The following is a 25,872-nucleotide window of genomic DNA, read 5'->3' on the forward strand; positions in this document are numbered from 1 at the left end:
ACCACTAGATGGCAATAAGTACTGGGAATCAAGTAAATCACGAAGTACAAGTTCTGCCAGGATGCGTAACAGTGATGGCAGCTATTCCAACAGATGACCAAAGATGCCCATGAGACCAATTGGTTAAGCGGTTGCAATTACTTTGACAGCTCGTTCAAACCGCATGAATGCAGGGTTGCACAGATTGCATATCTGGACCAAAATCAGACATCCAGGACTAGTTGGCCCCTCTCCTCCCAGCCTGCAGCTTTGTGACATACAAACTGTTTGATAGGATTAGTAGCGTACATTCTGTTCACCAGAAGCTGCCTCGTGTGTCAGAAAATTTATGATGTGCTACTGATAATGTATCGCCATCCACCTACCCCTCCTACTTCCCAGTACACGAGATTAACTTCAGCAGTTCAAATGACCACTTTCTTGCCCCTTACTGAAAACTGCACTCTACCCATTGATCTAGCATCCCAGAAGAATAAGTTCAGGTCATAAAATTAATGAGTACATTAACCTGTTTTAGGGTGGAGCAGTAATGTGCCTTTCAATAGCCGAGGTTTAACTTCAGAGAGAAGGTAAACAAAAGAATATAATACAACCGCCACCCAATGTACTAATACACCCAGCACACAATAAGAGACCAAATATAGTAGCACCAACATAGGTCCCACCTGTACCTCACAAATCTGACGCATCACTTACTTGCATCGCTGATCTGCCTTGTCCAGAAGTGGAGTAAGTTTGAGCAAAAACTCAAAAGCAGTATTCACATCTTCAGTAAAGTCCTGCACGCAAAACAAGCACAAAAATCGTCAAGGCACCTTGCGGCTCAGTTAACCGCCAAGGAATCAAGTAATGCTCGTGTTTAGTTCAGATTGCAATTTATTAAACGCATGGAATCAGTTGCAGATTCCCCCTCTCCTGCAGTCTGGACGAAACGAGCACCAACTTAACAGCGCCTTTTATCTGCCAGAAAGAAAACCGAAGCCAATTTGATTCCCATCTGTCACTAATGAAAAAGCAGAGTGCTGGGGACACGTGGCAAATAATTCAGTTAAGTTACACATGGGTGTAGCCATTTGCTTTCACTCAGAAACCAGCATTTTCACTGCTTTTTTTGCAAATCGTACAACATTGGATAAGTGTAGCGGCTTATGGGATTTGTCACAACACACTTCACACTTGTCCTAAACATATATGCGGCAGAAGCAGATGTTGTGCGCCATGATGATCCTGAATCGGCTTCTTGTATTCCACCTCATATTAGCCATTTATTGTCAGGCGTGCTAGTTATACACTGGGTTTGGGCGAGTCTGTACTTAAAAACAATAATTACAAAAGAAATAAGATATTCTGGTGATATTTACAGCCCAGCGACACAAAACCATTAGCTCATAGTAACAAAAGAATCCCCATCGGACTGTGGGTGTGGTATAGACCATTAGGAATTAAATGCAAGCTTTAAATTTCTTTGACGTTTCCAGTTGGATCATATCCAAAGCTAAGAAATACTTGTGTAGAAGATGCATGAAGGCCTGAGAGTTCCCCTGTTATCCTCAGAATTTGAGGATCACTTATTAGAAATGTGAGCTAGAATATGTTGATTACCCTTTCAGATATTTTTGGTGTTTTTACAAAAAATGTTTTTTTTAAAAATCGTGTCCTCCACGATTGGTTCCATAATACGAGTTTCCGATTCCTCTCGCAGTTACACCCACAAACCACTGTAATAATGCTACAGTAAAAATGCATTTGATTTGAATTATTTCCCAGGATTGTGGTGAAATTCAAAACCAATTTTTCACCCTTCTGTTCATTTCACCATGTCCAAACTTTCATAGCTAAATAGGGAGGGGGGCCTATTGTGGTCATTAATCTGCTCGATTACAGATAGGGCCCACATGCTCAGACTGATGAGATAGATACACGTGGGTCTTTTCTTCAATTGGCAAAGGTTATGTTCACATGCGTAACTCGTTCGTACTGAATTCCTTTGTGCGCTATATTTAGATAGGCATTCAGCTGTTTATTTTAAATGGGTTACCACCTACACACAAATAGCAGAAAAGGAAATGTAATATAGGTGCGTTAAACGTTCATGGGACCCTTTAATGATCAGGAAATATAACTTGCAGTGTCCTAACAGCAGGGAATGCAGGTTCAACCCACACAAATAATCTTTCTCTCACCATCACCATCTTTCTCGCTGTTTCCCCTCACTGCTCCTCTCAACTTTCCTCTACAGGTACAATGTCTCAAACTCGGCTGTCCAAAATTGGAATTGTTCGAAAACAGGACATTTGAGAAAATCCCATTTGATATTCAGTAAAATAAAATTCAAAATTATTGTCCAAAAACCGGCAGGCTGGATTAGTTATTGCTTTGCCGCCGTTTTAAATGAGGTTCGATCGGTCCGAGCCTTGTCGAATGACCCTCAACCAGACCCACGCCACCATTAGTACTTCGTCTGTCTCGGTAGCATACATACGCTCTTGATTTTCTTATCCAAAATCCAGAAAAATCCAAAAATTGGCACGGTCTCGGTCCAGAGGTTGCCGGATTTGAGACGTTGTACTTGTAGTTAGTATTAAATTCAAAATATGCCACTCTGCACAGTCTTCCTCCTCTCGCTATTGAAATCAGGACTCATCATATTGTCTCCTACTTATTCTATTCCACGATATCAAAACTGTGGCATTCTTTACCTCCTTCAGTCTTTCTTTCTGCACTCTACAGGTGTTTACAACCCAAGTATGAGCTCACCCTTGACTTATCTCGTGTTTCTACACTTTGAGCTTGGTGATATCCTACACTATGGGCCTTGGCCCTTCGTCCAGGTTTCTCAAATGTAAAAAAAATAAACTCACCAGGCTACTGAGACTAGCTAAATCACTGTGGCGGTGCAGGGACTGAAGCTTACCCCAAAATAAAAAGCAACTTACTTTATCTCCAAGAGGATATTTCTTAAGCTTCAGTAATGCCTGCGGAATCTGCAAGGATTAGACACAAGGTAAGTATGTTGCCATCACTCCTTTCAAACAAATCCATAAGGAAACTTTGAAATTCCAAACTAATAATGTCTTCCAATCAAAAACATTAATTGAATCACTTCCGTGGTCTCAAATGGAGCTTGACGAAATCATAAGTTGACTTGATTTTCTCTACTATTCGTATCACAACATAACAGTTTGTCTGACGGATGTCAGGAAGCATTTCTTTCCATGGGGGTGGGGCGGGAAAGTGGGGGGAACAACGGGTTGGTTGGAAGGGTGGTTAAAGCCAGGCACTGCATGCATTTAAGGAAGAACGAGATACTATCATGGGAAAATGTGATGGTATTCTGGAAAGATGCGATAAAATGGGCCAAAGAGCCTTCATCATTAGTGCTCTAGTATACCCTGGCTGAATTATCATACTGCCAAGTATGCCAATCCGGATTAACTTGGTTCTTGTCTCCCTTGTCAAACCAAAGAGTTCCTGCCGACCTCCATTCTCCCAAGGAGGTATGGCAGACAGGTAACTCATTCCACCTAAAGAGCGAGCAGTTCAACTCACCAGAAAATGACAATGCATTTTATCCAACTTGCTCACCCGCCAGTAGGGAAGAACACGACTCTCAAAAAAAGTATGCGTGTATATTTAGAGTGGCAATGAGTGATAAAAGGTTAGACAAACGCTGCGATAAATGTAAATATTCTGCTGTTGGAGCATTAACCAAGGACAGAGTACAATACATTCATCCCAATTTCTGCATCTGAACAAAAATAATTAAAATGGGAAACATAACTGATCTACTCAACTCTACATATAGCTAAATATTACAGTACGCTAGTGCACAGTATATCTGTGTATTCAAGAAAGTAATATTGACTAGCTTGCAAAAACACAAATGTATTTTCCAGACATCAGTCTACTCTGATCTTTTGTACTATAAGCAGGCCATAGCCTGTTCAGATTATTTTTTTGACGAATAAAGACACCAACATATCAATTTTTTGAACAGGATATGAATAATCAAATACATTTGCTGTACTTTAAAACGCCCAAACTGAGCTGTTTAGCAAGATTCCGCATCCAGCTAGTGTGAACTAACACGCTATTACTTGTACACAGCCTGTTCATCTGCATCACATTTCAGAGACCAGAAATTGCAGCAGGAATAGCACCATATTGCATCTTTAAAATTTGTCATGGTCTTTAAAAAAAAATCTATTAAAATCAACTGAGTTGTGAAATGAAAGATGATTCTTTACCTTGAGGAACGTGAATGCAGTCCACTTTAACTCCTCAGTTCCTTCTGGGGATTCAATAAGACCAACAAAACAGGCCTTCCAGATCTCCAGTAAAAAGAGAGGAGAGGGAATTCGCTAGGAAAGAGAAAAGTTACAAACAGTTAATGCTTTCTAAGAACACATTGTGTGTCTAGAATAAAACTCGCTCTGACCAGAATCACTATTGGAACCACAGTCTGATTCTCCAACATCTGGTGACTCAACACAGATGATATTGCAATGACATCTGCACATGGCTCAAGCCTAATACACTTGCATCAATACCACAGCAGGGGTACAAACAGACATAGATGGCCAAACAATTTATGGAACACTATGGTTCCAATACTGCTGGGATATGTGTTGCTTTTACAATGGCACTCGGATTGTGGGAGAGCGTATGTGGTCACCAACTATCCGTATTTACACTGCTATGACTGACTCCTTTACTGTAGTGGCAGAATCATAGGTTTATGTGATAAAGAAGTCAGCTTTACCAACGTAGCAGGGGCTTACACACTCATGCCAATCTCCTATAATAGAGTAAGAGCTCCAGGAAATCAATCTAGCGTAACAATAACAAGCAAACTTACTCAAAGTTGACTGGTTGCAGTCATATATGCTTTCATATTGCTTCTATTCTGTTCTATTACCTTCAGTCTCCACAAGTCATTTCATAGTGCTACATCTTCTTGACTGTTTTATCTTTTGTTGATCAAGTGTCTCAGGAGATTATGCCCTTGACCGCAAAATCAGGACAGTCTGTTTGAATCATTGGCCAAATAGCCTTACCTTTCCCATACACTATGCTATTATATAGACATCAAATCAAAATTATTATTCAAACCATTTTTTCCATAGCTTGTAAACTTTTTACCTAAAAATGTGCATGGGAATGAGGGAAAATATTGCAATGTTGCTAATTGCCCTCAGTAATGCTGCTACACCTATATGATGATTTTTAGCAGTTAATGACATAAAGCTTCATTTGTAAATCATTATATGTATGACCACATTTTAATCTGTGACAATTTTGGAAACGCGTTTCACAACATGATATTAAGTCAGCGAAGATACCCATTATTTCGATATCTGAGAGTAATTTTTAAATTGCACTGGATCCCAGTTACCTGCATCCTTTTCACCATGATTAGCTGTTCCACGAGTGACTGAGTGTCAGATGTGAGGTTGAGAGTTCCCTCCAACATAATTAGAGCATGAACAGTGGGGAATTCCATCTTAGTGTTCTGCTCACACTGAGTGGTTATGACTGGAATACTGGAAACAAATTATACAGCTTAATATGGGAATTCAGAAACATAGCACTTTATCAAACCTTGTGACTGGGCCATCAAATTTGCTTTTCGACAGAGTCCAAATGTTTAAAAACAAATCATTCATATAGAATAAATGTTTCTACATATTGATACTGTATACAGTGAAGATTAAAATGGTCCTGCATGGGACCTGAACAAATGCCTAAACCACTTGTCAAATAACTTTGCCTCATTCTTGAGTTTGCATTGTGGCTCAGTGGGTACACTCTTGCCTCTGAGTCAAAAGGTTGTGGGTTCAAGTCCCACTCCAGGAACTTGAGCACAAAAAATATCTAAGCTGACACACTGTCGGAGGTGTCGTCTTTTGGATGAGACGTTAAACCGAGTCTGCACTCTCAAGTGGATGTAAAAGATCCCATGGCACTATTTCGAAGAAGAGCAGGGGAATTATCCGCGGTGTCCTGGCCAATATTTATCACTCAATCAACATAATAAAAACAGATTATCTGGTCATTATCACATTGCTGTTTGTAGAAGCTTGCTTGTGCTCAAATTGGTTGCCGTGTTTCCGACATTACAACACTGACTACACTCCAAAAGTACTCCATTGGCTGTAAAACTCAGATGTTCGATGGTCAACAAAGCCGCGATATAAATCCAAGTCTTTTTTTTTATATACTGCAGCTTTAACATAAGAACATAAGAATTAGGAACAGGAGTAGGCCATCTAGCCTCTCGAGCTTGCTCCGCCACTCAACAAGATCATGGCTGATCTGGCCGTGGACTCAGCTCCACTTACCCGCCCTCTCCCCGTAACCCTTAATTCACTTATTGGTTAAAAATCTATCTATCTGTGACTTGAATACATTCAATGAGCTAGCCTCAACTGCTTCCCTGGGCAGAGAATTCCACAGATTCACAACCCTCTGGGAGAAGAAATTCCTTCTCAACTCGGTTTTAAATTGGCTCCCCCGTATTTTGAGGCTGTGCCCCCTAGTTCTAGTCTCCCCGACCAGTGGAAACAACCTCTCTGCCTCTATCTTGTCTATCCCTTTCAGTATTTTAAATGTTTCGATAAGATCACCCCTCATCCTTCTGAACTCCAACGAGTAAAGACCCAGTCTACTCAATCTATCATCATAAGGTAACCCCCTCATCTCCGGAATCAGCCTAGTGAATCGTCTCTGTACCCCCTCCAAAGCTAGTATATCCTTCCTTAAGTAAGGTGACCAAAACTGCACGCAGTACTCCAGGTGCGGCCTCACCAATACCCTATACAGTTGCAGAAGGACCTCCCTGCTTTTGTACTCCATCCCTCTCGCAATGAAGGCCAACATTCCATTTGCCTTCCTGATTACCTGCTGCACCTGCAAACTAACTTTTTGGGATTCATGCACAAGGACCCCCAGGTCCCTCTGCACCACAGCATGTTGTAATTTCTCCACATTCAAATAATATTCCCTTTTCCTGTTTTTTTTCCCCCCAAGGTGGATGACCTCACACTTTCCGACATTGTATTCCATCTGCCAAACCTTAGCCCATTCGCTTAACCTATCTAAATCTCCTTGCAGCCTCTCTGTGTCCTCTACACAACCCGCTTTCCCACTAATCTTTGTGTCATCTGCAAATTTTGTTACACGACACTCTGTCCCCTCTTCCAGGTCATCTATGTATATTGTAAACAGTTGTGGTCCCAGCACCGATCCCTATGGCACACCACTAACCACCGATTTCCAACCCGAAAAGGACCCATTTATCCCGACTCTCTGCTTTCTGTTAGCATGGATAGAGAATTGGCTGGCTAATACATTTCCTCTGACTCCGCATACCTTTATCTTCTGCAGTAACCTTTTGTGTGGCACCTTATCGAATGCCTTTTGAAAATCTAAATACACCACATCCATCGGTACACCTCTATCCACCATGCTCGTTATTTCCTCAAAGAATTCCTGTAAATTAGTTAAACATGATTTCCCCTTCATGAATCCATGCTGCGTCTGCTTGATTGCAGTATTCCTATCTAGATGTCCCGCTATTTCTTCCTTAATGATAGTTTCAAGCATTTTCCCCACTACAGATGTTAAACTAACCGGCCTATAGTTACCTGCCTTTTGCCTGCCCCCTTTTTATAAAGAGGCGTTACATGAGCTGCTTTCCAAACCGCTGGTACCTCCCCAGAATCCAGAGAATTTTGGTAGATTATAACGAATGCATCTGCTATAACTTCCGCCATCTCTTTTAATACCCTGGGTTGCATTTCATCAGGACCAGGGGACTTGTCTACCTTGAGTCCCATTAGCATGTCCAGCACTACCCCGCTAGTGATAGTGATTGTCTCAAGGTCCTCCCTTCCCACATTCCTGTGACCAGCAATTTTTGGCATGGTTTTTGTGTCTTCCACTGTGAAGACCGAAGCAAAATAATTGTTTAAGGTCTCAGCCATTTCCACATTTCCCATTATTAAATCCCCCTTCTCATCTTCTAAGGGACCAACATTTACTTTAGTCACTCTTTTCCGTTTTATATATCTGTAAAAGCTTTTACTATCCGTTTTTATGTTTTGTGCAAGTTTACCTTCGTAATCTATCTTTCCTTTCTTTATTGCTTTCTTAGTCATACTTTGCTGTCGTTTAAAATTTTCCCAATCTTCTATTTTCCCACTAACCTTGGCCACCTTATACACATTGGTTTTTAATTTGATACTCTCCTTTATTTCCTTGGTTATCCACGGCTGGTTATCCTTTCTCTTACCGCCCTTGTTTTTCACTGGAATATATTTTTGTTGAGCACTATGAAGGAGCTCCTTAAAAGTCCTCCACTGTCCCTCAATTGTGCCACCGTTTAGTGTGTTTCCAGTCTACTTTAGCCAACTCTGCCCTCATCCCACTGTAGTCCCCTTTGTTTAAGCATAGTACGCTCGTTTGAGACACTACTTCCTCACCCTCAATCTGTATTACAAATTCAACCATACTGTGATCACTCATTCCGAGAGGATCTTTTACTAGGAGATCGTTTATTATTCCTGTCTCATTACACAGGACCAGATTAAGATAGCTTGCACCCTTGTAGGTTCTGTAACATACTGTTCCAAGAAACAATCCCGTATGCATTCTATGAATTCCTCCTCCAGGCTACCCCGTGCGATTTGATTTGACCAATCGATATGTAGGTTAAAATCCCCCATGACTACTGCCGTTCCTTTTTCACATGCCTCCATTATTCCCTTGATTATTGCCCGCCCCACCGTGAAGTTATTATTTGGGGGCCTATAAACTACGCCCACCAGTGACTTTTTCCCCTTACTATCTCTAATCTCCACCCACAATGATTCAACATTTTGTTCATTAGAGCCAATATCGTCTCTCACAACTGCCCTGATATCATCCTTTATTAACAGAGCTACCCCACCTCCTTTCCCTTCTTGTCTATCTTTCCGAATCGTCAGATACCCCTGTATGTTTAATTCCCAGTCTTGGCCACCCTGCAACCACGTTTCTGTAATGGCCACCAAATCATATCCATTTGTAATGATTTGTTCCGTCAAACATTGGGAGAAGGTTGAAAGTGGCAAAGGTACAGATGAAGGTTTCCAAAGCAATGGAGGTGAGCTAAGGGCAGAGGCAAGTGATACCGTGGAGGTGGAAAGAGATGATCTTGGTGATGGATAGAAACATAGAAACATTGAAAATAGGTGCAGGAGTAGGCCATTCGGCCCTTCGAGCCTGCACTGCCATTCAATGAGTTCATGGCTGAACATGCAACTTCAGTACCCCATTCCTGCTTTCTCGCCATACCCCTTGATCCCCCTAGTAGTAAGGACTACATCCAACTCCTTCTTGAATATATTTAGTGAATTGGCCTCAACAACCTTCTGTGGTAGAGAATTTCACAGGTTCACCACTCTCTGGGTGAAGAAGTTTCTTCTCATCTCGGTCCTAAATGGCTTACCCCTTATCCTTCGACTGTGACCCCTGGTTCTGGACTTCACCCAACATTGGGAACATTCTTCCTGCATCTACCCTGTCTAAACCCATCAGAATTTTAAATGTTTCTATGAGATCCCCTCTCATTCGTCTGAACTCCAGTGAATACAAGCCCAGTTGATCCAGTCTTTCTTGATATGTCAGTCCCGCCATCCCAGGAATCAGTCTGGTGAACCTTCGCTGCACTCCCTCAATAGCAAGAATGTCCTTCCTCAAGTTAGGAGACCAAAACTGTACACAATACTCCAGGTGTAGCCTCACCAAGGCCCTGTACAACTGTAGTAACACCTCCCTGCCCCTGTACTCAAATCCCCTCGCTCTGAAGGCCAACATGCCATTTGCTTTCTTAACCGCCTGCTGTACCTGCATGCCAACCTTCAATGACTGATGTATCATGACACCCAGGTCTCATTGCACCTCCCCTTTTCCTAATCTGTCACCAATCAGATAATAGTCTGTCTCTCTGTTTTTACCACCAAAGTGGATAACCTCCTATTTATCCACATTATACTTCATCTGCCATGCATTTGCCCACTCACCTAACCTATCCAAGTCACTCTGCAGCCTCCTCGCAGCTCACACTGCCACCCAACTTAGTGTCATCCGCAAATTTGGAGATACTACATTTAATCCCCTCGTCTAAATCATTAATGTACAGTGTAAACAGCTGGGGCCCCAGCACAGAACCTTGCGGTACCCCACGAGTCACTGCCTGCCATTCTGAAAAGTACCCATTAACTCCTACTCTTTGCTTCCTGTCTGCCAACCAGTTCTCAATCCACGTCAGCACACTACCCCCAATCCCATGTGCTTTAACTTTGCACATTAATCTCTTGTGTGGGACCTTGTCGAAAGCCTTCTGAAAGTCCAAATACATCACATCAACTGGTTCTCCCTTGTCCAATCTACTGGAAACATCCTCAAAAAATTCCAGAAGATTTGTCAAGCATGATTTTCCTTTCACAAATCCATGCTAACTTGGACTTATCATGTCACCTCTTTCCAAATGCGCTGCTATGACATCCTTAATAATTGATTCCATCATTTTACCCACTACCGATGTCAGGCTGTCCGGTCTATAATTCCCTGTTTTCTCACTCCCTCCTTTTTTAAAAAGTGGGGTTACATTGGCTACCCTCCACTCGATAGGAACTGATCCAGAGTCTATGGAATGTTGGAAAGTGACTGTCAATGCATCCGCTATTTCCAAGGTCACCTCCTTAAATACTCTGGGATGCAGACCATTAGGCCCTGGGGATTTATCAGTCTTCAGTCCCATCAATTTCCCCAACACAATTTCCCGACTAATAAGGATTTCCCTCAGTTCCTCCTTCTGACTAGACCCTCTGACCCCTTTTATATCCGGAAGGTTGTTTGTGTCCTCCTTCGTGAATACCGAACCAAAGTACTTGTTCAATTCGCATGCCATTTCTTTGTTCCCAGTTATGACTTCCCCTGATTCTAACTGCAGGGGACCTACATTTGTCTTTACTAACCTTTTTCTCTTTACATATCTATAGAAGCTTTTGCAGTCCATTTTAATGTTCCCTGAAAGCTTCCTCTCGTACTCTATTTTCCCTGCCCTAATCAAACTCTTCATCCTCTTCTGCTGAGTTCTAAATTTCTCCCAGTCCCCGTGTTCGCTGGTATTTCTGGCCAATTTGTATGTCACTTCCTTGGCTTTAATACTATCCCTGATTTCCCTTGATAGCCACGGTTGAGCCACCTTCCCTTTTTTATTTTTACGCCAGACAGGGATGTACAATTGTTGTCATTCATCCATGCGATCTCTAAATGTCTGCCATTGCCCATCCACTGTCAACTCCTTAAGCATCATTCGCCAATCTATCCTAGCCAATTCACGCCTCATACCTTCAAAGTTACCCTTCTTTCAGTTCTGGACCATGGTCTCTGAATTAACTGTTTCATTCTCCATCCTAATGCAGAATTCCACCATATTATGGTCACTCTTCCCCAAGGGGCCTCGCACAACGAGATTGCTAATTAATCTTCTCTCATTACACAACACCCAGTCTAAGATGGCCTCCCGCTAGTTGGTTCCTCGACATATTGGTCTAAAAAACCATCCCTTATGCACTCCAGGAAATCCTCCTCCACCGTATTGTTTCCAGTTTGGTTAGCCCAATCTATATGTATATTAAAGTCACCCATGATAACTGCTGCACCTTTATTGCATGCACCCCTAATTTCCTGTTTGATGCCCTCCCCATCATCACAACTACTGTTTGGAGATCTGTACATAACTCCCACTAACGTTTTCTGCCCCTTGGTATTCTGTAGCTCCACCCATACCGATTCCACATCATCCAGGCTAATGTCTTTCCTTCCAATTGCCTTAATTTCCTCTTTAACCAGCAACGCCACCCCGCCTCCTTTTCCTTTCTGTCTATCCTTCCTAAATGTTGAGTACCCTTGGATGTTGAGTTCCCAGCCTTGGTCACCCTGGAGCCATGTCTCCGTGATGCCAACCACATCGTATCCGTTAACTGCTATCTGCACAGTTAATTCATCCACTTTATTCCCAATACTCCTCGCATTGAGGCACAGAGCCTTCAGGCTTGCCTTTTTAACACACTTAGACGCTTTAGAATTTTGCTGCAAAGTGGCCCTTTTAGTTTTTTGCCTTGGGTTTCTCTGCCCTCCACTTTTACTCATCTCCTTTCTGTCTTTTGGTTCTGTCTCCAATTTGTTTCCCTCTGTCCCCCTGCCATATTAGTTTAACTCCTCCCCAACAGCACGAGCAAACACTCCTCCTAGGACATTGGTTCCGGTCCTGCCTCGGTGCAGACCGTCCGGTTTGTACTGGTCCCACCTCCCCCAGAACCGGTTCCAATGCCCCAGGAATTTGAATCCCTCCCTGCTGCACCACTGCTCAAACCACGTATTCATCTGAGCTATCCTGCGATTCCTACTCTGACTAGCACGTGGCACTGGTAGCAATCCCGAGATTACTAATTTTGAAGTCCTACTTTTTAAATTTAGCTCCTAGCTCCTTAAATTCGTCTCGTAGGAACTCATCCCGTTTTTTACCTATATCGTTTGTACCAATGTGCACCACGACAACTGGCTGTTCACCCTCCCTTTTCAGAATGTCCTGCACCGGTTCTGAGACATCCTTGACCCTTGCACCAGGGACGCAACATACCATCCTGGAGTCTCGGTTGCTGCCGCAGAATCGCCTATCTCTTCCCCTTACGATTGAATCCCCTATCACTATCGCTCTCCCACTCTTTTTCCTGCCCTCCTGTGCAGCAGAGCCAGCCACGGTGCCATGAACTTGGTTGCTGCTGCTCCCCCCTGATGAGTCATCCCCCTCAACAGTACTCAAAGCGGTGTATCTGTTTTGCAGGGGGATGACCGCAGGGGATCCCTGCACTATCTTCCTTGCAGTGCTCTTCCTGTTGATCTTCCATTCCCTCTCTGGCTGTGGACCCTTTCCCTGCGGTAAGACCAACTCACTAAACGTGCTATTCACGTCATTCTCAACATTGTGGATGCTCCAGAGTGAATCCACCTTCAGCTCCAATTCCGCAACGCGGTCCGTAAGGAGCTGGAGGCGGATACACTTCCCGCACACGTAGTCTTCAGGGACACCGGAGGCGTCACTGATTTCCCACATAGTACAGGAGCAGCATAACACGTGTCCGAGCTCTCCGGCCATGACTTAACCCTTAGATTAACTTAAATTGGCAACAACAGTGTTAAAAGTTACTCACTGATATAGAAGAGAAAAAGACAAAACTACTTACCAATCACCAGCCAATCACTTACCCCCTTGGCTGTGACGTCACTTTTCTATTTCTTTCGACTTCTTTTTGCTTTCTCCCTGTAGCTGCATAAGCCTCTCCAATGAACCTCCTCGACACTGCTCCCGACTCAGTGACGCACCGCCCGACCTCGCTGCCTTTTATAGGCCTCTCCAACAAACCTCCTCGACACTGCTCCCGACTCAGCTTCGTCTACTAGGATGTAAACGAAGCACAAGACGGGATCCAACGGGACACAGAAGTTATGCACTGTTGGATTCAACCTGCACGAGGGAGGGAGGGAGGCACTGAATCAGGAATGATGGCGGGAGCCAAACAGGATGGCTTTGGCCTTGCCAATATTAAGTTGGAGAAAATACAATGGACAGTACAGTGTCGATGGTCGAGACCAGAGTGGTGGTGGGAGAGGTAGAGTTGGGTATGAACAACGTGTGTGAGAAAGCGGACTCATGCTCGCTGATGTCACCACCGAGGGACAGCATATATATAAGGAAAAGGGTGACCAGCAAAGGAATTTTGGGCAGGAGGAAAAGCCATCACAGGGGATGCTTTACAATATGCTAGCAACCCTACCATCATTATTTGAACTAGCAGATGTCTTGCATCGACTAACTTGGCCATTATCAGACTGCAACAACTGTGTGGAGTTCAATTTTTAAAAAGAGATATTCCAATTCAACAAAGGTTAAGATCATAATGTACAGACTTATCGAAGCGAGCTAGCCACACTTCAATGACAGTAGGGAAATCCTGCAACGGTGAGAATATCGAACACATTAAATGAGTTCTAACTGTATGTAGATTGTTTCAAACAATGGTATTGTATTGCATCAAACATATTTATGAGAACATTTGCAATGATATTGCTTTAGTCTGTATTCCACATAACATACAAAGCTTATTTGGGTAGTTATAAACAAATGTCACAGCCCTAAAGCATCTGGGATGTAAATATTTCAAATAACTTTGATCCAATAATCTAACTTTTTTTTTAAACTCATCAATTGTGAATTTAGAGTGAAAAAAACTCAGCAAAAATCTAGCTAAAAACAAGCTATTTATGTGTTTCATGATTTAAAACTAGAAAGAACTACAATACGTATTATGCAGTTTTTGTAATAGGGAACATCAGCTAAAACTGCCTTATGATAGGTCAATAGGATTTTTATTTTCACTACTATTTCCACAAAGGAAAAAAAGAACATGCATTTATATAGCGCCTTTCACAACCAAAGTGCTTTACAGCTAATTGTAGTCACTGTTGCAACCTAGGAAACACAGCAGCCAATTTGCACAGCAAGGTCCCACAAACAATGAGTTAATCTGTTTTAGTGATGTGGGTTAAAGGATAAATAACACTGAGGAGAACTCCTCTGCTCTTCTTCAAATAGTGCCATGGGATCTTTTACATCCACCTAGGAGGGTAGATGGGGCCTCGGTTCATCTAACAGATGGTACCTCCGATAGTGCAGCGCTCCCTCAGTACTGCACTCGAGTGTCAGCCTAAATTTTGCACTCAAAGTCCTGGGAATGAGAGTTGAACAACCTTCTGACTCAGAGACGAGAGTGCTACCCACTGAGCAACAACCGACAAGGGTTGCAGTCTGTTACACTTAGAGAGAAAGCATATTGTACCAAGCTGCCCCATAATGTTTTACTCCAGTGACTCATGACTTGGGAGCAGTATCCTCAGCCCACCTTTCCTCTTCAATCTCAATAGGTACAAGTAAACTTGGGTTGAAATCCAGTTGAAGACAGGTAACTTGGAAGTGGTATGAGCCGGCTGTCAAAATAGTAAAAGGAGCCAACCTTACCTCTTAACCAATCCAATGCACTCTTCCAGTCTCAATCTGAGCTGCTGATTGCTTATCTTGGTATGGTTTTCTGTAAGCCTAATGAGTGCCTGTTCCATATTAGTCCACGTAACTAAAGGGCAGAATACATAGTGAACAGATTGTCATCTCTGCAGTTTTTGTCTGTGCGAGACATCTTAATGTTCACTAACTAGCTGCGCACCAATCACAATATCCAGTCACTGAAGCTGATAATATTGTGATTGTATCAACATGTACATCTCAACAGGTCACATCACATATTGCTTGTATGATAGCTGAGGCACTAACGCAAGTTGTATGGGCAAAACTGGCATTAAAATGTAAAAAAAGACCACTGCTCCCTCAAATAACAATTCTTCAAAGTGCAGAAATATAAAGAAGGGGATGGCGATGAGGAACAAACACACTGATGCTCGGCATAAGCTGGGAAGATACTTTATTCACTGTGAGGGCCACTGAGGCTAACTGCAGCACCACAACTGATGCCTTTGCTGAGATCAGCTAATTCAGCAGACTGGGGATTGAAACCTGCAGCCTTCTGGGATGTATAGCACACACTGCACGCTCCATTTACTGATTAAACCATCACGAGAGGAGTCATTTTTTTTAATATAAGAGAGAATTAAAGCAGATAACTTATCTGTGCCAACAATTTAGCCTGGCACATGTACCTTGCTCTTCCAGCCTCGCAATATGAAGAAGGGCCCTATTCTTCCTCCTGTTTACAGTCTTCTCAATCCGATTAATGCAGAGTTGGAGCTGTTCTTCGCCAGAGGCTGAGTCTGGCCCCTCCTTCAGCCTTTCAGTACAATGAGCAGCACATCTCAGCAACCATGCTAGTGTGCTCAGCAGTGCTCGGCAGAGACTTATGCATTCTTCCGCTTTCCCATGGCAGCTGGAGGGTTAGAAAGCAACATCAGGCTCTGAAATATCCACGCAGAAAGCTCTGAAAATAATTCAATTATATAGGTGTTGGGAGAATTATGTGAATTCCCAAGTTTGTCAAAATCATTGCACCAATACTTGGGTTATTTGAAAACTAAAAATGTTGGAAATTTGAAACAAAAGCAGAAAACGTTGGAAAGAGTGAGTAGGTCGATCAGTATCTGTGAAGACAAAGGACAAGGTATGATGTTTTGGGCATGTACCTTTCATCAGTGTCTGCTCATTGGTAGCAGACACACCTGAAACATCATAACTTGTCTTTTGTCTTCACTTTCTGCTTTTAACTTACTAGGTAAATTGATGTGTCCAGGTCTACGTTCTCCATTTCAGAAACAGAATTTTGGTTTGATTTCTAAACCAAACCCCAACACGAGGGTGAAAGACAGCGACTTGAATTAACAGCACCAGTAATGGCGGAGGTGGATGGCACGAGAGAAATGGAGGAATAAACAGGGCCCTGAGCGACTTTACTCACGTGACCTCAACACCATAAATCCTTTAGTGACAAAGGCAGACCCCCCTTTCTTCCTCTCCAACCCTTTCACAAATAGCCCTCGGTATCTCAAAGGACACAAGCGCCCAGACTCGGTCTATCCATCCGTCAGAGAAGCACGTGGTCATGAATATAAAGCTCCGAGTCTCAGGTACAAGAAAAATCGTGATAATGCCTTCAACTATTTTATTAACTCAGACTGAAGGAGAGAGTCCACCGGATCCCTATTATTACAGCCTTTCCTCAGGCCCAGAGACTGGAAAGTCCCTTTTCTTTCCTCCCCCAAACCTCCCACTCTATTGATGGCGTTCTTTTCAAACATGCAAGCAGCTTCCAACTGACACAGGGCGGCTCTGCAAGAGAGGAAAGAAAAGGGTTGAAAGGAAGGCTCACATACCCTCGGCCCACACAACGTTGGACGCACTTGCAGATTTCCCCACTCCCAACTCAGGTTTTAATCCCCCGGAAGAGAAGTTATAACTGCCACTATCTTATTCAGTGGTTAAAAGTGACGAGTGGCTTATGAATGTGGAAGCGATTAGGGCTGGATCAAAAAAACTTACCGAAATACTGCTGTAAAAGTGAGTGACACACAAAGGGACTTGTCGAAGTGTTCAAATGGTGTCCAACAGTAAGAACCTGAATTGACTACACATGGACAGTCTTTGTATAGCTGAGACTATTTCACCCGTCGCATTATGTAGGAGAGACTATGCCATAAACATCAGTAGTCTCTCCTGAATATTGATGGGACAAACCAACTGGCGGACCCCCTGAAATCTTCTCGCGGCCCCCATTGAGAACCCCGCTCTACTCCTTAGAATTTTGAACACTTGGATCAGATTTCCTCGGCACCTCCTTTTCTGCAGCATTAAGACTTTCAGGTTTCTTGGTCCTTCCTCATAGTTTAGGTGCTTAAGCCCAGGTGTCAGTTTAGTTGCCCTCTTGCCTATCTTCTCCAAAGCAGCATTTTTCACATTGGGGAGAAGAACAAATTAAAGGCATGAAGCACGACTGACCTGAGTCTATCACAGAACATGTCCATTAGTTCTAGCAGAGCTTTAACACACAGTTCTCTGGAGTAATCTTCGAACTGAAATACAATTTTTTTTTAAATGTTTATTTGCTGTAAATAGAGTAATCTTCAACAACATATAATGCACAAGGCTCTTGGATTAAGTAAATAAGACGTTAGATATTCTGAAGGCTCTTTATTTTACTTCCAAGGAGAAAAAAAAACAATTTTCAAAGGCTGCGCTGTTTACTTTCAGCTATTCAAATTAATTTGCACTGATTTGTACGCCCACTGCAAGCACCAATAGAGAAAGAGAGATGGAAAATAATTATCTTTTCTTTAGAAATTAAGCATAAAAAATGAGTTCACCAGTCAGATTAATTTTTGGATGTAAACCCTTCATCAGAAATGGAAACTGACTGATAAAATAGCCCTTTAAGGATCAAGGATGTCTTGGAGCGGCTGCAGAGCATTCTGGAGAGGGAGGGTGAACAGCCAGTTGTCATGGTACATGTAGGTACCAACGATATAGATAAGAAGCGGGAAGAGGTCCTACAAGCTGAATTTAGGAAGCTAGGAGTTAAATTAAAAAGTAGGACCTCAAAGGTAGTAATCTCTGGATTGCTACCAGTGCCACGTGCTAATCAGAGTAGAGGAGCAGGATAGTTAGAATAAATACGTGGCTTGAGCAGTGGTGCAAGAGGGAGGGATTCAAATTCCTGGGACATTGGAACCAGTTCTGGGGGAAGTGGGACCTGTACATAAGGGACGGTCTGCACTTGGGCAGGACTGGAACTGATGTCCTGGGGGTAACATTTGCTAATGCAGTTCGGGAGTGTTTAAACTAATATGGCAGGGGGATGGGAACCTATGCAGTGAGACAGGGCGAAGTAATATGGAGTTAGAAACAGATGGTAGAAAGGTAAAAAGTAATAGTGGAAGGCCGAGCAAACAAAGACAAGAAACAATTAGGGCCACACTACATCATAATTCTAAAAAGACAAAGGGTGTTAAAAAAACAAGCCTGAAGGCTTTGTGTCTTAATGCAAGGAGTATCCGTAATAAGGTGGATGAATTAACTGTGCAAATAGATGTTAATAGATATGATGTGATGTGATTGGGATTACAGAGACGTCGCTCCAGGATGATCAGGGCTGGGAACTCAACATCCAAGGGTATTCAACATTCAGGAAGGATAGAATAAAAGGAAAAGGAGGTGGGGTAGCATTGCTGGTTAAAGAGGAGATTAATGCAATAGATAGGAAGGACATTAGCTTGGATGATGTGGAATCTATATGGGTAGAGCTGCAGAACATCAAAGGGCAAAAAACGTTAGTGGGAGTTGTGTACAGACCTCCAAACAGTAGTAGTGATGTTGGGGAGGGCATCAAACAGGAACTACAACAATTGTACATCCCTGTCTGGCGTAAAAATAAAAAAGGGAAGGTGGCTCAACCGTGGCTATCGAGGGAAATCAGGGATAGTATTAAAGCCAAGGAAGTGGCATACAAATTGGCCAGAAATAGCAGCGAACCTGGGGACTGAGAGAAATTTAGAACTCAGCAGAGGAGGACAAAGGGTTTGATTAGGGCAGGGAAAATAAGAGTACGAGAGGAAGCTTGCAGGGAACATTAAGACGGACTGCAAAAGTTTCTATAGATAAGTGAAGAGAAAAAGGTTAGGAAAGACAAACGTAGGTCCCCTGCAGTCAGAATCAGGGGAAGTCATAACGGGGAACAAAGAAATGGCAGACCAATTGAACAAGTACTTTGGTTCGGTATTCACTAAGGAGGACACAAACAACCTTCCGGATATAAAAGGGGTCAGAGGGTCTAGTAAGGAGGAGGAACTGAGGGAAATCCTTATTAGTCGGGAAATTGTGTTGGGGAAATTGATGGGATTGAAGGCCGATAAATCCCCAGGGCCTGATGGTCTGCATCCCAGAGTACTTAAGGAGGTGGCCCTGGAAATAGCGGATGCATTGTCATTTTCCAACATTCCATAGATTCTGGATCAGTTCCTATGAAGTGGAGAGTAGCCAATGTAACCCCACTTTATAAAAAAGGAGGGAGAGAGAAAACAGGGAATTATAGACCGGTCAGCCTGACATCGGTAGTGGGTAAAATGATGGAATCAATTATTAAGGATGTCATAGCAGCGCATTTGGAAAGAGGTGACATGATAGGTCCAAGTCAGCATGGATTTGTGAAAGGGAAATCTGCTTGACAAATCTTCTGGAATTTTTTGAGGATGTTTCCAGTAAAGTGGACAAGGGAGAACCAGCTGATGTGGTGTATTTGGACTTTCAGAAGGCTTTCGACAAGGTCCCACACAAGAGATTAATGTGCAAAGTTAAAGCACATGGGATTGGGGGTAGTGTCCTGACGTGGATTGAGAACTGGTTGTCAGACAGGAAGCAAAGAGTAGGAGTAAATGGGTACTTTTCAGAATGGCAGGCAGTGACTAGTGGGGTACCGCAAGGTTCTGTGCTGGGGTCCCAGCTTTTTATATTGTACATTAATGATTTAGACGAGGGGATTAAATGTAGTATCTCCAAATTTGCGGATGACACTAAGTTGGGTGGCAGTGTGAGCTGCGAGGAGGATGCTATGAGGCTGCAGAGTAACTTGGATAGGTTAGGTGAGTGGGCAAATGCATGGCAGATGAAGTATAATGTGGATAAATGTGAGGTTATCCACTTTGGTGGTAAAAACAGAGAGAGACAGACTATTATCTGAATGGTGACAGATTAGGAAAAGGGGAGGTGCATCGAGACCTGGGTGTCATGATACATCAGTCATTGAAGGTTGGCATGCAGGTACAGCAGGCGGTTAAGAAAGCAAATGGCATGTTGGCCTTCATAGCGAGGGGATTTAAGTTCAGGGGCAAGGAGGTGTTACTACAGTTGTACAGGGCCTTGGCGAGGCCACACCTGGAGTATTGTGTACAGTTTTGGTCACCTAACTTGAGGAAGGACATTCTTGCTATTGAGGGAGTGCAGCGAAGGTTCACCAGACTGATTCCTGGGATGGCGGGACTGACATATCAAGAAAGACTGGGTAAACTGGGCTTGTATTCACTGGAGTTCAGAAGAATGAGAGGGGATCTCATAGAAACATTTAAAATTCTGACAGGTTTAGACAGGTTAGATGCAGGAAGAATGTTCCCAATGTTGGGGAAGTCCAGAACCAGGGGTCACAGTCGAAGGATAAGGGGTAAGCCATTTAAGACCGAGATAAGGAGAAACTTCTTCACCCAGAGAGTGGTGAACCTGTGGAATTCTCTACCACAGAAAGTTGTTGAGGCAAATTCACTAAATATAGTCAAAAAGGAGTTAGATGTAGTCCTTACTACTCGGGGGATCAAGGGGTATGGCGAGAAAGCAGAAATGGGGTACTGAAGTTGCATGTTCAGCCATGAACTCATTGAATGGTGGTGCAGGCTCGAAGGGCTGAATGGCCTACTCCTGCACCTATTTTCTATGTTTCTATGTTTCTAATAGGAGTAAATAAAAAAGGGAGGGTGTGGCTGAGGGGGTGGGGGTGTGGTGGAGAGAATAACCCGTACTCGTCAAGAGTCAGGTAAGGTGACTTGTACATAGACATTGAATATATTTAAGGCGGAGATAGAGAGATTTTTGAGCAATAAGGTAAAGGGTTATGGGGAGCGGGCAGGGAAGTGGAGCTGAATCCATGATCAGATCAGCCATGATCTTAGTGAATGGCGGAGCAGGCTCGTGGGGCCAAGTGGCCTACTCCTGCTCCTATTTCTTATGATCTTATGTTCTAGAAAGGAAATTAATAGGGTTAATAACCCGCACATAGGTTTCTTTAAAAAAAAAAAGCAGTAGTGCGGTTTAAACTGATGAATGGTATACATAGATCAACTTAGTAAGGCAGAAGTATGTATTCATGTATACACACACGCGTGTGAGGTCATGCACTTTGGCTGAAAAAAAATCAAAGAGCAAGTTATTATTTAAATGGAGAAAGATTGCAAAGTGCCGCAGTACAGCGGGACCTGGGGGTACTTGTGCATGAAACCCAAAAGGATAGTATGCAGGTACAGCAAGTGATCAGGAAGGCCAATGGAATCTTGGCCTTTATTGCAAAGGGGATGGAGTATAAAAGCAGGGAAGTCTTGCTACAGCTTTACAGGGTATTGGTGAGGTCACACCTGGAACACTGCGGCAGTTTTGGTTTCCATATTTCCGAAAGGATATACTTGCTTTGGAGACAGTTAAGAGAAGGTTCACAGGTTGATTCCGGGGATGAGGGAGTTGACTTATGAGAAAAGGTTGAGTAGGTTAGGCCTCTATTCATTGGAATTCAGAAGAATGAGAGGTGACAAGGTGGATGCAGAGAGGATGTTTCCACTGATGGGAGAGACTAGAATTAGAGGGCATGATCTTAGAATAAGGGGTCGCCCATTTAAAAGAGATGAGGAGAAATGTCTTCTCAGGGGGTTGTAAATCTGTGGAATTCGCTGCCTCAGAGAGCTGTGGAAGCTGGGACATTGAATAAATTTAAGACAGAAATAGACAGTTTCTTAAACAATAAGGAGATAAGGGGTTATGGGGAGCGGGCGGGCAAGTGGGGCTGAGTCCATGATTAGATCAGTCATGATCTTATTGAATGGCAGAGCAGGCTCGAGGGGCTGTATAACCTACTCCTGTTCCTATTTCTTATGCCTGCTTCAAAGTGGAGAACAATGAAGTGGAAGAGTGAAACAAGCAATAAAATGAGGATATTTCCTAAGGTCTGAAGTCGATGAGGGCGAGAAGACTCAACCTTTCTATTATATACCTCTTTACTTATTTCAGGTGTAGTGGGACATTGTTCATGTAGCTGCATTCCTAGTTTTTACTGCAGTCATTGAAAATGTATCACATTCTACACAGCTGGATAGGCATCTCAGAACAAATGTTCTAAGAGCAGCTAACAATACTTTCAAACTGCTACCAAAACCCGATGAGGTAATATTTTAGTCGGCTAACATTTCATCATCCCATCAGAACATGAGACGGAGAGACAGAGAGAGTGGGAGACAGAGCAGGAGAATAGAGAAGAACGAGCAGTAGTGACTCATCTTTTACATCACAGGCAATCTCTGCAAGTGTGTACAGTCTTGGGTAATCTTTGCCACTGGACCAAGACCTGGCTCTGTCAAGCCCGTGAGGTGGCTGTTGTGTAACGGCCACCACACATTAAAAAAATCCACGCACAGGCATCTTCCACCCTTCAGGATGTAGTTCTGGATCTGGAATTTCAGGTCCTTCTGTGAACTTATCCTTTTTTGATGTGGAAGCAAGTCATCCTCGTTTCGAGGGGCCGCCTATGATGATGATGATGTACCAGATAACATAGCAGATATCTGCATTCTAAAATCGCTCCATTAATTCAAATACAGACCTTTGCAATAGTAGACATTACACTTGCATAAGACACCATCTGCAAAAGCAATTGGAAGAAAATCAGAGATTGATGTAATAGCTTTTCTGAATAAGCTGAAGTTATGATATATAGCATTATCCATCAGACAGATATTAAAAAGACGCGATCCCCTAACACTTATTGCACTGGATACCCCTTCATTGTCTCCTCTGCAATGGAAGTTAACAAACTCATACTTGGCAGCCAAATCCCAGCTGATAAACACATTTCAAATACCAGCCTGGATATACCAAATGGAACTGAAATGAGGAAAAAATAACTGAAAATAAAATGGAGAACAAAATTGAAAAAAAATCTTACAAGATCGTGACTGGATTTTAGTTTCTGTTTCCTGTACAATTTTTTTCCTTACGCTTAATGTGTAATATGATAATAATGAATAAAGGACTTTCCAAATGATGAATCATTTGTTTTAGAAACAAGAAAGGAAAGCAACAAAGCTGGCAAAATTCCTAGTTTACTACTGTGCAGGCATTTTTGATATTCATCAAGACGAATCTGGACCGTTATAGCAGCCAGCATGCAAAGCTAAATACAACCATTATGTCAATGGGAACCACTTATAAAAACATAAGAAATAGGAGCAGGAGTCGGCCATTTGGCTCCTCGAGCCATTTAATAAGATTTTGGCTGATCTAATCTTGGGCTCAGCTCCACTTCCCTGCCCATTCCCCATAACCCTTCACTCCCTTATCGTTCAAAAATCTGTCTATCTCCACCTTAAATATATTCAATGACCCAGCCTCCACAGTTCTCTGGGGCAGAGAATTCCACAGATTTACGACCCTCAGAAGAAATTCCTCCTCATCTCAGTTCTAAATGGATGACCCCTTATTAAACTATGCCTCTTGTTCTTAAGCTAAACACTGTAGAAGTGCAACAAAGTAGTTACAGATTGTAAAATGTGAAAGTAGCCAAAAATCAAACTATTTTAACACGAAAAATACTATTTAATAACCAATGAATCACATGGTTTTAATGAGCAAATCTACTTTGTTGGACATACGATTCCAAATGTACAATAATGACACATGACCTTTTGATTGCTCCAATTATAAATCAGATGAATTTGCCTGTTGAAGCAAAACTTATAATAAATGAATACACTTTCATTCTGGAAAGACAGTGATACCCACTGTTTTTGTGGGCCATACAGGCAAGTATCATGCAGCTGCAGAACCATATATATAAAGCTTAAGTTCAAGTTTCCATTTAATTTGCATTTATCTCTGTTTGCCGAGACCAATAGATACTGGTGCTGTTTTAACGCTCATCAGTAATGAGGCAACATCATAAAAAGCAGCCCTTTCCAAATCTCCACTCACAAAGTTCACACAGTAAATAAGGAAAACAAATGTAAATATGATTGAGTTGTCTGGACTTCAAGGGTCAGACACTATGGTTCAGGAACCATATATGGCTCACAGCCTACAGCTCAGGCACCACTGAGATATGGAGTTTTGAGTCACTTTACCTGTGAACTAATGGCATACTTCAAATAGGACATAATCAGAGGATTGGGGGATGGGCCAACCAGGGCCTGTTCCAGGAGATGATCTAGAAGAAATTCAAAGATCAGAGCAATTTTAGTTAGTGAACAACAGCACTCTGGAAAACTTGAAGCATATTGTGTACCTTGTAATACCACAAACTGGCAGTGGTTCCCTTTTCTAGTTCAAAGAGAATTGTAAACATTAAATAGCAAACTGAAGACAGATTTCATTGCTCCTGTGATGGCTCTGCTTAGTGTACTGTATGCTGTGTACCGACCTACAAAATAGAAAAGTCCCAGGTTTGATTTTATTGGACTATGCTATGTTAGCCAATCTTAGCCGAGATGGTTGAAAGGGCACTATAAATTTGCCTCAGCACCCCTCAGCTGGGGGAGGAGTGAGGAAATCAGTTCCCATCTCAATTCCAAACTAATGACAGCTGCTTGAAAGTGGGCGCTTGCAGACATCGGTTGAGGTTAGGATCAGGCTGGGTCACAATGGGACCGAGTCAGTCTGCTGAAACTCATGCTCTAGGCTCATGCATAAACAATGGGCACTTGGATGAAATAATCAAAGACAATGGATGCCCATGAGGCAGTACCCAGCATGCCAGTGCCTGCAGTGGACTGGTAAGAAAACTCAAGGTTAAGGATACAAACTCCATTCTGGTAGGAACCCAAATCCCAGTTCCATTATGGAGTACAAACACAATTCGCAACAGCTTATAATTGGGGAAAAAAACATCAGCTAGAAAGGTGTTTTGAAGAAGGATCTACACCCAAAACATTAATTTATGTGTTCTCTTCACAGATACTACCTGACCAGATGAGTGTAAGGCTTCTGGGTTTTTGTTTCTGACCATTTGCCTACAGTTTAGTTATGGATATCCAATCAGATTTTTAAACACCAGCAGCCAGGTTAAATTGTTAAAGGGTTAAAGAAAGAGCTATTTTCAAATTCTGTTTTTAAAAGAAACAAAGGGCTCAATTTTGGCCAGGAGTTGCTCCATTTTTTTTTGGAGTAACTTGGTTTTTCTGGCATAACTTAAAAATCCCCAGTTTTCCCAATCAATTTGCACCAGCATAACTCAGTTAGATTTTTTTTTGGTAATTTTTTTCTCAAAAGGGGGTGTTACCAGCTACCTACGCCAGTCCTGCCGATTTAGGCAACTTTGGCCAGCTAATAATTGCTCCATTTCTACTTAGGCAAGCTTATGTGGCCACTTCAGAAAACCCTTGCGGAGAGTTAAAGAAATCGGCGCAGGTAGGTACATCGGAGGCCATTCGGCCTGGGCTAGGGGCAGGAAACAGAGAGGACCTGAACCA

At 42.6% G+C, this 25,872-nt stretch overlaps 1 protein-coding gene across 3 annotated transcripts in view; it reads right to left on the reverse strand.

The window, feature by feature from the left end:
• med24 (mediator complex subunit 24) overlaps positions 1-25,872 on the reverse strand; it is a 590,098-nt gene that overhangs the window by 50,127 nt on the left and 514,099 nt on the right. For 2 of the 3 annotated variants that reach the window (XM_070864252.1, XM_070864251.1), the window contains exons 3-11: positions 24,529-24,611; positions 23,013-23,051; positions 17,606-17,679; positions 15,820-16,043; positions 15,128-15,239; positions 5,396-5,543; positions 4,248-4,361; positions 2,937-2,984; positions 697-779 (exon numbers count right to left, since the gene is read on the reverse strand). In XM_070864252.1, the coding sequence (XP_070720353.1) occupies positions 697-779; positions 2,937-2,984; positions 4,248-4,361; positions 5,396-5,543; positions 15,128-15,239; positions 15,820-16,043; positions 17,606-17,679; positions 23,013-23,051; positions 24,529-24,611 (925 nt within the window). Of the gene's footprint in view, positions 1-696; positions 780-2,936; positions 2,985-4,247; positions 4,362-5,395; positions 5,544-15,127; positions 15,240-15,819; positions 16,044-17,605; positions 17,680-23,012; positions 23,055-24,528; positions 24,612-25,872 lie in introns of all 3 variants that reach the window. The other variant, XM_070864253.1, reaches the window with a different exon arrangement.

Source organism: Pristiophorus japonicus, chromosome 21, assembly GCF_044704955.1.
Source record: "Pristiophorus japonicus isolate sPriJap1 chromosome 21, sPriJap1.hap1, whole genome shotgun sequence".
NCBI lineage: Eukaryota > Metazoa > Chordata > Chondrichthyes > Pristiophoridae > Pristiophorus > Pristiophorus japonicus.